General features: G+C 34.2%; 3 protein-coding genes across 8 annotated transcripts in view; 2 read left to right on the top strand and 1 right to left on the bottom strand.

Moving 5' to 3' along the window:
• Window positions 1-6,847, top strand: part of HnRNP-K (Heterogeneous nuclear ribonucleoprotein K) — an 88,205-nt gene extending 81,358 nt beyond the window's left edge. For all 6 annotated transcript variants that reach the window (XM_066397524.1, XM_066397525.1, XM_066397528.1 and 3 more), the window contains 5 exons: window positions 675-883; window positions 3,266-3,466; window positions 4,032-4,344; window positions 4,939-5,108; window positions 6,029-6,847. In XM_066397524.1, the coding sequence (XP_066253621.1) occupies window positions 675-883; window positions 3,266-3,466; window positions 4,032-4,344; window positions 4,939-5,108; window positions 6,029-6,065 (930 nt within the window). In that variant the 3' untranslated portion in view covers window positions 6,066-6,847. The remainder of the gene's footprint in view (window positions 1-674; window positions 884-3,265; window positions 3,467-4,031; window positions 4,345-4,938; window positions 5,109-6,028) is intronic.
• Window positions 6,848-8,324: 1,477 nt separating this feature from the next.
• LOC136413819 (lysM and putative peptidoglycan-binding domain-containing protein 3) lies at window positions 8,325-9,777 on the bottom strand. The gene is made up of 2 exons (XM_066397544.1): window positions 9,468-9,777; window positions 8,325-9,213 (listed from the first exon to the last, which is right to left on the bottom strand). The coding sequence occupies exons 1-2, from the start codon at window positions 9,663-9,665 to the stop codon at window positions 8,704-8,706; spliced, it is 708 nt and encodes a 235-aa protein (XP_066253641.1). The 5' UTR covers window positions 9,666-9,777; the 3' UTR covers window positions 8,325-8,703.
• Window positions 9,778-10,401: 624 nt separating this feature from the next.
• Art8 (Arginine methyltransferase 8) lies at window positions 10,402-15,208 on the top strand. The gene is made up of 6 exons (XM_066397571.1): window positions 10,402-10,557; window positions 13,946-14,182; window positions 14,250-14,446; window positions 14,506-14,644; window positions 14,692-14,996; window positions 15,055-15,208. The coding sequence occupies exons 1-6, from the start codon at window positions 10,504-10,506 to the stop codon at window positions 15,191-15,193; spliced, it is 1,071 nt and encodes a 356-aa protein (XP_066253668.1). The 5' UTR covers window positions 10,402-10,503; the 3' UTR covers window positions 15,194-15,208.
• Window positions 15,209-15,569: the final 361 nt, after the last annotated feature.

Raw genomic sequence — 15,569 nt, 5'->3', positions numbered from 1 at the left:
TGTACATTGAAAATGGTGAATTTTTGAGACTGAGTTTATTAACACTTTTTTATTATTTTGCAGAGTACTACTACTCCTTAAAATATCTTCGTGATGATGTGTTACACCCTGTATAGTTAATGTAATTTTCATTTTGATCATTCAGTAACATTTTGAACCACTGTAATTGCAATGCGTGTTTACCTCTTAGCCATTTTTTGTGTGACTTACCGTGATGACTAATTTCTTCAATATTTAGACAGAGTATAGCAGTTAATACCTTCCTTGAAAAAGTAAACTGAAGAACTGAAAATCGTGAAAATGTCAGTTTTCCTGAAGGCAATAACATGAGTATTAGGAGTTACTCAATCGACGAAACTATAGGATTTTGTAGGTCTAATAGCATAGAAACTTCCAATTTTTATTATAAAAATTTGTTGAAACCCCTTTCTAAAACGAGCACTTTCTGCTAACAGTCGTTTCGTTTGACGATCAGTTTTCATCAAACATGAAATACCAAACTTTAAGACTCGATTTCTACGCACTTGACTATGTCTCGTCACAATTCCATTAAATATGAGCTTGACTACCGAGTTAATTTATTCGATAATGACACACTCCTTGTAATCTCATTTTTTTCTACAATACTCTATTAACATTCCGAAATTAATTTCTTATCTTTCTTCCCCAATTAGAGTCCTATCAAAGGCGCCGTCAACCCCTACGATCCCCACAACTACGATGAATTCTACGCCAATGAGTATGGCGGCTGGGGTGGTCAGCAGCAAGGAGGTGGTGGAGGAGGAGGAGGAGGTCGAGACCGCGATGGATCTAACTTCGGAGGTAACCGTGGGGGGCCTCCCAGTGGAGGCCCGCGTGGGGGTCCTCCACGTTCAGGTCCACGGTAGGTGTATTGTAACGTTTAATTTTTCTGTGCTAAAATTTCTCTGAAAGCTTCGCTCTTCAGTATGAATTGCGTTTGGCAGAGTCAACAGTAACTGTTTGAAGTTCGCAAAAGTCTTGCTATATACGGTCAAAACTAGTAAAAAAGAAGTTTTAGTTAAACGACTTAACACGGGAATAAACGGTCGCATTCAGCACAGTTCAACAATTGGACAACTATTAGAGTTTCTTGTTATAACACGTTACCCTTATAACTTAATTACGAATTTAAAGGGAAGTTCACGTCATTTTTATTTTGAATTTCAAATATATGTTACATCTGTTGAATGTGATCAATACGTTTTTCAGGTCTCTCAATTTGTGAAAAATCACAAAAAAGCTTTTCAATCATTCTTTAAATAAGTGTTTGATAAATCTGTAAATCTTCCTGCTTCGGCATACTACTATTAAATTCGCCATAAAATTTATATCGATTTCATACCTCCAGACTCACATCGCCCTTAAAATTATCAAGTCATAATTAGTTTTCCGAATCATGCATCCCTCGCTCCCGATTCCGGCCCCCGGCCCCCTCAACTCAATTCCCCTATCGGAGTCCATCCAGGATTTATGCGGATACTTGCGAAAGCTGTTAGGCTTATGAGTTGCCAGCGCTAATATAATACGGTTCTGCCAAATTAAGTTATTCTAGTCTAGGAAATGTGCTATTTAGGACCGGACGTTATCGGCATGTTGTTGTCATTCATAGCTTCTAAGCTATCTCGATGAGATATCTAAATGTCTTTGTGTTTCTTGGCTTTTGATGAAATTTCTGAGGGGTGATTTCAATTTCTGGTCTGTGATAGTGGAAATTTTGGGAATTATGTTTGGGCAGGAATTTTCCTGTAGAAAAACGGTATTAATTGTTTATGTGCGGTTTCCCATTTTGGGAATCGCAATCGTGTATATTCTAAAAAGGAGTAGTCAAAATTAAAGAGAAAAAATAGATATTTAGAAAAAAGTTTTATATAAAAATTTAGTGGGCGTACGAAATTGTTGCTGACGCTTTGAATTATATAAATGGATTCAAAATGAAAGCCTGTAGAGCAAGACATTTTTTTTTAATAGCCTACTTTCTAACTCACAAATACACTATATGCGTAAATTTAATAATTTTGAACTTATAGCAACATTTAAATATGGAAACGCTAGAAAATAAATAATGTTTATTATCACATGCCAGATTATTTGTGATAGAACTTGATCGGGCAAGATAGTCCAGGGTGCGGCACTAAAATTTTCTTTTTTCATAGGTAGATAGAAATAATATTCGATATAATATTGTTATTTATTTTTTTGTTAATTATCTATAACATAGAAATTTACTTAATTGGTTTTAAAAAGAATATTTGACAAGCGTCGACTGTTCATTTTAATGAATTCTTGAGTCAGTTCCTTAAAGTTTCTCTCAACACTCTTCAGCATAGCTACTGGTATGTTGGCAACCGCGTCATGAATATTGTTCTTCAAAATTCTCATGATCGCGGGACCGTTTACGAAAACAATTGATTTCAGGTAACCCTATAGGAAATAATCGTAGGGAGTCAAATCTGTAGAGCGTGCGGGCCATGTTACCTCTATTTAAGATCAGCCGTCCGGCAAAAGTTTCCCTCAAAAGACATATTAAAATTCTTGATGTGTGTGCCGAGACTTTAACCCGCTGAAACCATACTTTGTCTACATCCATGTTGTGAAGTGATCAGAAAAAGAAATTATCAATCATTGCCACATAATATTAAACATTTACAGTTACTGAGCATTTGCCTTCCTCAAAGAAGTAAGACCCAATGATTCTAACATTTAACCTGACTAATATCAGTATCTATGCTGGAGAGTATTGAGAGGCACTTTATGGGCCTGATCCAAGAATATATTAAAACGAACGGTCGACTCTTGTCAAATATTCTTTTTAAAACCACTTAAGTAAATTTCCATGTTATTATAATTAATTAACAAAACAATAATGTTTACCGAGTATTTTTTTAAATTGATCTTTGAAAAAAGAAAATTTCAGTGTCACGCCCTGTAAAAATTTATAGGGTCGTTCAGCAAAATCATCAAAAATATTTTTATTCACGACAAAAGATGAAAACGCATAACAAAAATGTAATACACACACATAATTTAAAAATGTATCTTGTTGTGTGTTTTTGTGTACAAAATTGCATCTTTTTTTGTGAACAAAAATGTTTTAGATTCATTTTATGAACGACCCTGTACATTTAGAAGTATTGAATAACACAAATAACTTGATATGATAAACACTGAAAAAACTAAAATAAAATCTTACAAAATATAAAATTTGAACACCCTGTATACGGTATTATATTTTCCACATTTTTAGAGATGGCCCTAGAGGTGGTCCCGGACCAAGAGATGGCCCCAGAGGAGGGCCTGGTGCACCTCGCAGTGGCCCCGGCTTGAGAGACAGTCCTTTTGGAGGCGGCAATAAAGGAGGCGTCGGCAGTCGATTTGGAGGGGATAGCGGCCCGTCCGCGCCTCCCTCACTGAGAGCAGGCGGCGGAGGAGGAGGATTTGGGAACAGGTAAAATTAAATTTCCTGAACGGTGAACTATCTCTCGGAAACAGTTGTTATACTCAGACGGCATCTTTGACCTATTACAAAGAAAAGTACCTCTTACCTTAACGAGTACCCTTTAGACAGTGACGAATACCCGCAATCTAAAACTGATCTCGCAAGACATTTCAATACATCTGTTTACTCCTCACAACAGCGTACAAGGAAAGAACATACCGATTAACTAACTACACTCAACACAACCTAAACTTAAAAACCGCAGAAACAGACAAACCAAATTTTAAAAACAGAATGAGCAACCTCAAGCCAATATTACGGACAACCTAGAGCTATAATAAAACACACAACCTAAAACTAAAACCGAACTTGCATACTAATAAACAACACGGGTAGGGACAATCCACAGATTAAACCCTACACTAAATCAGTCAGGAGCAAGATTGACAAGAACGATAAACAGAATATTAAATTGCTCCGCAACACTCTAAACTCATGTAACACGTACTATTCTTCTATTGCATCAATTAAATGAATACATAACTGGTTTCCCTAGATAAAAACTATATTTTAGGAGTGGTCCCGGAAATCGGGACACGAGCTTCGGCAATAGAAACTCTTTCGGCGACCGCAATAACTTTGGTAGTGGGGGCGGTGGTGGCAGCGGCAGCGGCAATCACGGAGGAGGCGGTCCCTTTGGAACTGGACGTCAAAACAACGGATCATCTTTCGATAGAAACGGATGGGGAGGCAGTGGCGGCCCATTCAGCCAGCCGCCACCGTCCTATAATGGATCCCCACCAAATGCTTCTTCCGGACCAATCGGGCTTGGAGGAGCCACTGGACCAGGTGGACTTACATCGACGCAGGTTACCATTCCAACTGATGTAAGTATTTAAGTTCCCGTTGTTGGAATAACGCGAAGCGCAGTGGGATCTGGCAGTTGAAGGCGAGAAATACATTTTATGTATTGTACATGCGAAAAGTGTCAGTTTACACTGAACTGTTCGAACGTTCGATTTTGCTGCTTTCAAACAGTGCTTTGTTAAGCGACTTCGATGTTGTCTGACACGTTCCTATAGAAAACTCTTTCAGGCGTAATTTTAACCGAAAGTTCGTAATGTAGCTGAACTGTAATTAAACTCGTAATCAGAAACTTTTTAGAAAATTGACAAAAAATCCTCAATAGCTCTCAAAACATTCAAGCAACTGATCGACAAACATATTTATAGAATTTTTAACAAAAGTTCGTTGTAAAATGTGCCTTTGTCGGATATTTGATTGAGTTAAGCATTTTCAAAATTCTTGTGACTAACCCGAATTGGCCTTCTAATTTTTATGCAAACTGAGTACTTTCGGAATCATAAATATCGGAGTGACTACCTAAAAGTATTTTTCTTGGGTTTCATTACAAATTAAAAATTATTCCATCGATAAATTCTCCTTTGAAATTCGTCCGTTTAAAAACAACCTCTTTTTAGCTTGCGGGTGCTATAATCGGCAAGGGAGGAGGAAGAATCCGCAAAATTCGCAACGATTCGGGAGCCGGAATCACTATCGACGAACCCCTTCCCGGATCCAATGACCGTATCATCACCATCTCAGGAACCGCGAACCAGATACAGATGGCGCAGTACCTGTTACAACAAAGGTAGGCATTCTTAAACTCTCGTTTAGTACCATTATCATAAGACTAACATTTACCATACTTTTGCACTCCAGCCATAATTTTATCATTAGTTTGGTTTGTTTTTCTGTACATAAAAGATAATCTAGGTGATACCGCAACAAAGTTAACAAAAGTGTGAAATTTTTAAGCTATATATTAGAACTATATCTTTCGTTACTCCTTGCGGTTTCATCATACCTTTTGCCAAACTAACTTTCTTTTCATGGGATTTCTGGTGTGTGGATCCGCTTGCTTCCGCTACTAACACGGGGTGAAGTTGTGTGGAAGACTAGTGATTTTGTTGTTCTGTTTCGAAATAACAAGGAATCACTATTCATCCCACAAAGTTGCTCTCTTCGGCATCGTCGAGGTTTCGTCATCTTGGGAAATGTGTGTTATTACCATTAGTATTTTAAAACGGTAAAAATGTTGTTCGAAGAAATTGTTTTTAGTTAATGTTTTGCTTTGTGTTGTGTCTGTGGTTAAATCGCTTTGAACAATATTTAGCCGCTATTATATGGTGGTTTTTTAGGGTGTTAAAATATTAAATCATGTATGTGTATAAAGTAAGAAATTTCAACAATTTTCATGGTCGGCAGGATTAATATACTATGTAGTCATTATCTTTCTAGTTATATGAATAACTTGTGATTATTCGGATACATCGAATTCGGACTAAAGTCTCCAAATTTGATAAATCAGTACCTGGATTTTGTAAAAATTTACATTTCATGTTAATGATATACAGGGTGTTCGAAAACAACGTTAAAATTTTTGGGAGGTAGATTCTTGCTACCGTCTAACTCGTCTAATCATGTAGACCTTTAAATGGTTCCACTACATTACAAGACACTTATCAAAAGTATATACTCATATTAATTTTCTTTCCTTTCTTATTTCAGCGTCCACCAAAATACAGAGAGCAGGAACAACTTCTAATCCGTTATCAGGATGTAAAACGTACACGTTAATATTTGCCTAATTGTACCCAATCTAGTAATAGTTTCAACTTTGTCTACTAAGGACTTATCGATAATATAAACCGATAATATCCCTAGTAGACAGAACCAAAAAGAATAAATATTGTCATTATATTTTATGATGAAAACATTCCAAATGATCTATTTCATGATTCATATGGGCATTACACCACCTTTCGACTTTCTAATTTGTAGCAGTTTTGGAGTGTTGATTTATTCGTGATAATGTAACCCTTTCAAAATCCATCATTAGCTAACAACAAGACAAATGATATTGACTTATCATAATTATTATTCGTAGATTTAGAAGTAAGTTTTAGTTTTTGTTGGTGTTCATATTTTTGTGACTGAAGTTTGCTTTACGCCCTATGGGATTTTTAAACTTAACTTTTCAGGTGTCTGATTTATTTCAAGTTAACAAAATGAAAATTTATCAGAAATTGTCTTCGACACCTGTTACGTTAAGATTTACTTTGTATAAAGTACTAACCTCAGGATACATCGTTAAGTTACAAAGTCTAAACATACGTGGTGGTCGACAATTTACATTTAAGTGTGATTGCTAAGGGAAACGAGTAAGTACAAATAGTGGCAAAATTTCCTACGTTTCCTTGTCAGCATTAAAATTCTACCAAATATTCTTTCAATTTAGAGATAAGCTTCTTTATCATAATATGATATGTGTATGAAGCGATGTGTAGTAATGTCGATTCCGTATCAATAAATGTCTGTATTAGTGGATATTTTTAGTTTTATTTTATTATCTTAGTCAGTGTAGTGACTAGATTCAAGGAAACATAAAATAAACCAAAAAAATGAATTTATTCAAGCCTCAAATTAGTTACCAAATAAACAAGTATACTTGTTTATTTAACGGTACACAATTTTTTAATGCATTGCGATACATTCATCGATCAAAACATGTCCAAACACCCAGAATAGAGGTAGGAAACTGAAATGCTTTAATAATGTATTGTAATGTGCCTTTTTAGAAAATTTGGAGTTCTTTATCTTCAATAACTGGAAAATTATGAATGTTAGATATGTGAATCTCGAAGCTCTGAAAAACTATAGTGTTTAATCTTTTATTAGTAGCTTTTAATAAAAATTAGTTAAAATAATTTAATTCTAACATTAAAATAACAAAATAATTACACAACTATTTACATAAAAAATAGAAATCCAGGGGTGAACATGTTTCTTATGATCACTAAATTATAGATTTTCAATAAAAAATTATGTTACTGCAGAAGAATGTCGATTTGCATGAAAAAAATTGTTGGACATCAGTCGGAATATTGATAGTAGAAATACCCCTACGATTAATATGAATAACCAATAAAACACATGAGTTGCTTTATGAAAAAAACGTGTGATCACAAATGTGATTCATATCTGGGACTGGAATAAATGGGTTTAAAAAACACTCTCAAATTTTTAGAATACCATAAGAATTATTACATCGATTAACAAATGTAATAATAATTATTAAAACGTCATATGTCAAATGTTTCAAATAAGTGGCTCTTGTCTATACTATATTATATAATGGCGCGAGTTTATGTACTTTAAATGAAAAAGGGGGTTTAACACGCAGAAATAATAATACTTGCTTAAAAGGCTCAGTACTCCTTCACCAGTTATTCCGCCAATTCAGCACTTATAACACAACGTATGGTGCTAACTTTTATTTCAGGATTTCATAAGTCTGTACTGAGCTACGTTCGTTATTATTGATAATGTAATAATCACACATACATATATCAGCAAGTTTGATCCGATTCTTCGAACAAATAAAGATTCATTCTTTACAAAAACTTCGATATACACACATAGTACCGGAATTTCGATCTGAATTAACATTTCTATCCAATCCTCCTTTGTGACTTGGACCAAGTTGACGTGGGCGATATGCATACCATTCCCTTTGTCGGCTTATTAGCCACATAATTACTGATTATACATGTTTCTCTCAATCAGTAATGAAGTGGAGGTGTAGATATATATTATTTACTTTTGAAATTACCTCAATTATTGTTCATTTAAAATGGCATTGCTTGATCCATTCACATGATTGAATTATAATTTCCACAATATACTTATAGCTATTGTTTTAAACATTTATTTGCCATTTGAACGTTTCCCTTTTGACACATTTTAGAATTTTTTTGGCACAACGTAGGGAAACACGACAACGCAAAAGAGTTTGAACAAAATATACAAACAGGTAAAAACTTTCATTTATTCGCCTTATTTCTATAATAAAATATATTTTCACAGCAATTATAATCATCAAATATCTTTCATCATTAAATAAAAATCTTCTTATTAGTAGTCAGCACCTATTAAACAATTCACAGAAGTATTAGTTAGGATGGTTGCAAATCTATTTTTAATCACAGGCTTGGGCATAATAATTTAGGTAAATCCTCCACTTACTTGCTTACTAAATACTTATAAAGGTAAAGAAAATGTGTAGATAGGTACCTAGTGAAAGAAAATTGGAATTTAAAGAATTTAATCTCAATAAAAATCAATTTTAAATTAAAAAATCTTCATGAAATGCCGTAAAGCTACTCATCATATCCCAATATATATCAGGACAAATTTGAATGTGTGTGGTTCAAATATATTTCAGGGTGTTCAGCAATATAAAACACATAAATTAAGGGAAGCGCCACTATAACTAAAACTATGCATGCAATTAAGGCAGGATAGGAAATATCCCAATCAGATCCATTGCAACTTATTTTAGAAATTATAGGATCAGGCTGAACATTTCCACTTTGAGGTAACAGATTCACATTCTCTTCTGGTTCATATGTTACATTATTTTCAGGCTCTTTGTTCGTAATACTGCTGTTAAAAATAATTTGGTTTACTTCGCTAATTTCTTGAGAATTTCCTAATCTAGATTCTAAAGAATCTATATCTATTAACTTGCTACTTGATGGTTCCTCAAATTTGTTATTATTTGGGGAAGTTGCTCCACTTTTATGGACTTCAGCTAGTGCCTCTGAAAATGGTCTGTGTGGCACTTTGATTTTTCTTCTTGCAAATATTTCATTCTCCTTGTGTATGTTGTTTAATCTTTTGAGCTCTTCTATCTGGACAGATATTGGCAGTTATTAATCTATGGTTTATCATGATGATAGAATGAAATTGAGATTAAAGGCTATTTTGGATAATTTGGTGGTGGATTTTAGGAGTTATGTGGCATACAAATTTTTTTATGTGATTTTTATGTGACACTAACAGATGTTTAATAATCGAACTGATAATGATTTATTGTTATGTAGGAATTTGCTCTGAGAAGCCTGGTAATTTAGGCAATATGCAAAGGGGCAATATTCTAACTTACTGTGCATTGATAGCGAATCGCTAAGGACTGCAATGTGACCCCATCTTCAATTTCTTGCTCCACTGTTGGAATTTCATGTCTCGGAGATTTATACTTAACAAAAAGCTCAGTTTCTTCATCGCTACTTCCACCACTATCTTTGGACTTTCTATCCATTTTTTTATAGGATTTATAATACCTTTGTCTCTGCTTCATCATCTTGCTTTGGCTTTATTACTAAACCTTTAGAGTTATAGAATAGAATAAAACGTCATCAAAATTGGAAATAATTATGGTTTTTTTGTTTAGTTCTAATTTTTACTTCAAGAATGTAGAAAATCGCACTGTTTCTTCGATCATCAGTTACGTATGGAAATCGCGAAATCTGATATTTATAGATCCGGAGAAAGGCTTTTTCTCCTAATTACACTCACTCTAGTTACTCTCTATGCACTGTATTTAGAACTAGATAACAGCATTTCAGTCCCAACTTTTTTTCCTTTATCAAGATGTCAACGATTTTGAATTCTGATGATTCTCTGACAGTGCACTTCAATCTCTTCAGTCCTCAGCAACTTTATCTTCAAAATCCTTTTTGTTTTAAAATCAGAATGAATCGGAGCCTGACTTACAAGCTATTAGCCTTGAGAATTGAGTCTAAATGAAGAATCACCCTTATTTTTATTTACGGAATCACTTCTCAAAAATACAGAGCATCCCGAAAGAGGAAGGTCAATCTGCAAGCTACAGATTTTTTGAGTCGAAAGAAATCTAATCTGAAAAATCGATTGGTATAGATATCGATATTTGCTCTCGAATTCAAGGGCAGCTTGATATGAAGATTTAATAAAACCGGTGTGCGGCATAACAACAAGCGGCGTGTCACACGATTGAAATGAAAATGAGGTTAAGTTAACAGTCAATGTTCTGAGTTTCTGATTTTATGTGTCCTGAGTTTCTTTTCTGAGTAATTTTTTCTAAAGTGTTTATTAATCCCAAAGCAGTGAGTTTTTACGTCTTTTGACTCACTGATCAAATCGTTATTTTATTATTAAAAATGGAGGTTGATGAACCTAGTCTCAACTATTTCAAGAGCTATGAAGATGTGGAGGTAAATTTATGTTTTAGTTTGACTTTATGCTTTTGTGGAAAGTTACTTGTGTTAATTTTTTGCCTTAAGTACAGTATATATGTTTTAGAACTTTAGCCAGTTACTATATATTAGTTTTTTCTACCTCATAAGCTGAAAATTTTTTATCTATAATAAGGTAAGAAAATAAGCAGCTACTTAGCCCTTAAATCAAAGTACTGATAATTTTAAATGCAGGGTAATTTCTATGAGAACTAACATACTAACCAACCCTCTCTACATGCCAATATTTCTTCCACTTATTAAGTTATGTATCTGAACTTCTTTTTATCGCCATTTGTGACCAAGTTATTGAAATTTCGTTAGGGTGACTGGTGACACAAATTTATCATGAACTTTTACAATTAAGTAGTTATTTCTTGTCACATCATACCCAGTTCTGTTTCAAGTTCTCAAAAGCTATTATGTCCTTAACGAAGTTGCCAGTTTGATAACAATTCAACAATTTAGTTCTTATGGGTGAATAAATGAAATATATCCTGGACACTACACTGGAAAACATTATTCAATAAACCTCATTCACATTTTGACTTTTTTGTGAACAAATGTGTGAGCTATGTGGTGATCAAACTAGTTCCAACAAATTTTTACCTTAGACATTCAACCAAGGTTGTTCCTCAAGAATGTTAAAATGATAATGTAATTATGTAGGAATTCATTAAGAAGAACACAATGTTATTATTTTAACAGACAGTTATATAGCCATGTTTTGCTTCAAGAGATATTGATAAATAGTTAAAAGAAATAAAATTGTTTTTGCAGGCTATTGTATACTACACCCTTTCAGTAACCAAAATTCAAATTCCAGAACTCAGTATTCAGACATTTATTTCACGGTATAAATGTGTTGTCTCCTCCTTGTTCTTCAGGGCTATAAGAGCTTCCTGTCCACAGTGTGCTTTTTACTCTGGTTGAATATTTTCTGGCTGGAACTTGTATGATTGTTTCAACCTAAACTTTTAGAAGTAATGATGGTATATGCTTTAGACATTTACAATTTGTGAAATCAGCTGTTATAGTAAGTATACCTAAGTATGTTTTATTTTTCTCCTACAACCGAATTTTCATTATCACTTCATTTGTAATTGTTAAATATGTGTACATGCGGAGCACCGTTTTTTATACAAGGTGGCCCAAATATGGTGAGAAGTGAGTTCCAGAAGAATTGTGGAAACAGCAAAATACAGGTGATTTAAATTAAGGAAAAGAAATTAAGTTATTTCACTGTAACTAAAAGTTGTAATACATAGTTAAGACAAAAGGGGCACGCAGTATAGGACTCTGGTTCTCCAATAGTTCTCGGTCCAGGGGCACTTACAACTTTAAATATCTATGTTGTTTGGTTTACAGTATATTAATTTGTGATTTAAATGAAGTAACAATTATAAGTAAAAACATATTGTAAAAAGAAACGATATACAAATAAACTGCACTTTAGAAGTATCAATATTAAATAAGTTATCAGAGACATCCAAATATTTTCTCTTTTAGATTTTCATCCCTTCTTGAACTCACTAGGAAAGTGTGATCTCTTTTCCTGGACCATATACTCAGAACATACAAAGTAAATTGTGAAATGCAGGTCTATCAAAGGAAGAAGGTAAATCCTTTTTGATAGATCCACTCTACTACTCACTCAAGGAGTATTGTACAGAGTGTGTGGTAGAGTGATAGAACATTTTCAATGGGAGATAGATGAGGCCATTTTTATCTACATAACCATATTTATCTTTATATAAAGTATTGTTTTGGAATATGTGACAAAAGGGAAAGCAGAAAGTGCGAAGTAAAGAGAGCAAGTAAATGCATTTGAAATGGAGGGTCTCAGTTTGAAAATGAAATTAATTAATAGTAGTATTATTTAAATCTAATGCCTCTTATTTTCTTATTGTAGGTAATATTTCTTTTTGTTTCTAGTTTTTTGAATTAAAATTTTGTCATAATGTAGGTGTATCATTGATTGATGAATAATGAATTGCAAGGTATCATAATTAATTTTATTGTAGGAAATCTACATGTCTGGCGAAAATTCTACAAGAGACAAAAGGTTTCAGAATAAAGTTAGGCAGTGGCGGAAAAAATTTAAGTCATTTTTACAGGGAGCAACAAAAATACAAATTTTTATTTATGAACCATGTGCCATTTTTAATATTGTCATGCATTAAAAAAAGATGCCGCTTACGTCAAAACGCGCCAATTTATGTAATACCTCTTAGTTTCAAAATTTATTGTCCCACTTGGTTTCCTACATCTCCTGCTGCCCCAGAAATCGCCACAGTTTCACCAGGTTTTGGGTGACAGTTCCAATAATCCGAAATAAGCTGTGTGTTTTAATAAAGTAAGTTTAGTTATAGTATGGATCCTCCAAGAAGATTTATTATTTATCCTGCTATTCCGAGTATCTCAAGACCCAATCAAGGCGACAGGCCTTTGAAATCTAGCAAAATATATAGGCAATTTTGAGTTTGTTTTTGGAATCAAGAGGGTCATTGGATATACTAATAGTATGAGTTTGCCAGCTGAATTGTCCAAAACAGTATTTTCCTACGGGAAAATTTGGATATTTGCTTTCCTGAGTTCTAAAATAGAAAGTTGATTGGTGAATTTTAATTTTTAATTAATTTGTTACAGTACAGTTTGCCCTCAAATTATAGTAGTTCCAGGTTTGAATGAAGCTACCTATTCTCTCATATAAGGGTCTATGTTGAGGTATTCCGCTTTAGCCAAGAATTCTGTAAAAGTATTAAAAATATTTAAAAAGGATGGGAATAAATAAGACTCACATTTACCTCCATTTTTGAGGAGTCTCAACTCCTCTTCCACTACAGTTAAATCTCCTACTTTAGGATATCCGTCAAATGGACTGGTGTAAATACATACTTTAGTTTTTACCTTACTATACTACATCAAATAGCAACAAATAATTAATTTAAACTAGCCTTAAATGTAAGTTTACTGATGAGATAGATGTGAGATAAATACGCGGCTGAATGTTGCCGGTTTTGAATGAAATATGCCATGAGAGCAATGGTCGAATACGTGGTGTGTAGCGTTTATTTTATAGATGTAATAATTTTGTATGTAAACAGTTCATATTGTTTGTGTGGGTTTGCCACTGTCACTATCAAAGAGTATTAGTAGACACAATGCTATTATTAGGTTTTTCACAACCTAGCTACTGTTACTTCTCCTAATGGAGAATTCACTGGTCTATCGTTCAAGTGCTTTTAATGCAATACCTGATCTCTACTAAAGTGAATCAGAGATCATTAAATTGCAGTGATTTCACCATAGCTATTTATTTGTTTAATAACTATTCCTGACAACTTTCCTATTACTCGTCTTTTAGGTACATAAATTGATGCTTAACGATGATCCCCGCAATGCTGCATATCACGACGCTATATTCAACAACAAAGCAGAAATAGATGGAAAAGTGGTTCTAGATGTGGGAGCGGGAAGTGGGATCTTGTCAGTGTTCTGCGCCCAAGCAGGTGCCCGGAAAGTATATGCTGTAGAGGCCAGCGGAATCTCTAAATTAGCCATGGAAATTGTCAAGGAAAATAACATGGAGAATGTAATTCAGGTAGGTGAGTAGTGCTTTGTAATCCAGCTCCGTTGTTTTTATTTATGTGAACAGTGAAAATTTAAAGGTGTTTCACAGTCGGGTGGAGGATATTACTGAGGTGCAAATACCGGAGAAAGTTGATGTGATAGTTTCCGAGTGGATGGGTTTTTATTTATTGCATGAAGGGATGTTAGATTCGGTTATTGTGGCCAGAGATAGGTTTTTAAAACCTGATGGTCTAATATTTCCGGAATCTGCCTCCATATATGCCTCACCATGCAGGTAAGAAGCCTCATATTGTTCTGGTTCTGGATGTGTTAAATTTCAAATTGCCCTCATAGCGTTCCTTCAGTATACCAACACTGGGAAAATGTCCAGGGAGTCCGAATGGAATCTTTTTCAAGACTTCTCAGAGAACAAGCGTACAAGAAGCCCCTAACCGAAAGTGTTTCCCCTGATTGCATTCTTTCAGAACCAGAGGTTCGTATTCTATTCTAAATTCAGTAAATTCCAAAATATCTCTGTAGGTGGTCATGTGGATCGATCTTCGTGAAGTCACCAGTGCAGACTTGAACGAAATTAAGTTCCGACATGTAGCAGTTTCCACTAGAGTGGCTAGTTACGAAGGTATTTGTTTGTGGTTCACTTGCACATTCCCTTTTCCCAAGGGACCAGGTAATTCGGAACCCGTAACTTTATCCACTGAACCAGAAGAACCCGACACACATTGGAAGCAAACTTTGATTGTGTTACCGAATTCGTTGAAAGTGGAAGCTGGTAGTCCAATTTGTTATGACTTGTTGCTGAAAAGATCGGAAAGAAGTTCTCGAAGGTATGTTCGTGTAGCGATTTTGGAGTTTTTTTGTTTGTTATTTGAGATTTTAATGTAGGTATACGTTGGAGTTGACTATGTTGGATCCTGAAGAAGTGGAACATCCTGAGTTTTGCGGGTGTTTTATGACCAAATGTATTTTAGTCAATGCGATGATAGAGAAGTATGAACGAGGGGAGGGTGACGGGGCCGAATAAAGTTTTTTTATTTTGTTTTTTTTTCATTCTAATTTTATTGAAATCACTCACCTCCTGTAATTATACTCAACGAATTCTATACACGTACATCAATTATAATAATATATCCAATTTTTTGCACAATTTTTGAGACTATCCGGCACTAAAAGGATTCAATTCGTTTGAAAAAATGTGACCATTTAGATAGGCGTGGACTATGAACTTCCTTACGAGGGTCATACATTTTTCATTAATAGATATTGTTTCATTAATATTGGAATATGGAATATCTAATTCATTAATATTGGAAAGATATAAAAGTGATTTAATTTTATTGAAACATTCAGTAGGTGTATTTAATTAATTTGAAAAAGGTCTAGGATAGGTAGAGAAGTGC

The sequence above is a fragment of the Euwallacea similis genome, chromosome 15, assembly GCF_039881205.1.
Source record: "Euwallacea similis isolate ESF13 chromosome 15, ESF131.1, whole genome shotgun sequence".
NCBI classification, from domain to species: domain Eukaryota; kingdom Metazoa; phylum Arthropoda; class Insecta; order Coleoptera; family Curculionidae; genus Euwallacea; species Euwallacea similis.
This window is presented reverse-complemented; position numbering and strand designations above follow the sequence as displayed.

Coding starts and splice junctions, on each gene's coding strand:
- LOC136413819 (XM_066397544.1), bottom strand. CDS start 9,665: ATGATGAAGCAGAGACAAAGGTATTATAAATCCTATAAAAAAATGGAT. Junction 9,214..9,467: donor CGATTCGCTATCAATGCACA/GTAAGTTAGAAT, acceptor ATATCTGTCCAG/ATAGAAGAGCTCAAAAGATT.
- Art8 (XM_066397571.1), top strand. CDS start 10,504: ATGGAGGTTGATGAACCTAGTCTCAACTATTTCAAGAGCTATGAAGAT. Junction 14,183..14,249: donor ACATGGAGAATGTAATTCAG/GTAGGTGAGTAG, acceptor GAAAATTTAAAG/GTGTTTCACAGTCGGGTGGA. Junction 14,997..15,054: donor TCGGAAAGAAGTTCTCGAAG/GTATGTTCGTGT, acceptor ATTTTAATGTAG/GTATACGTTGGAGTTGACTA.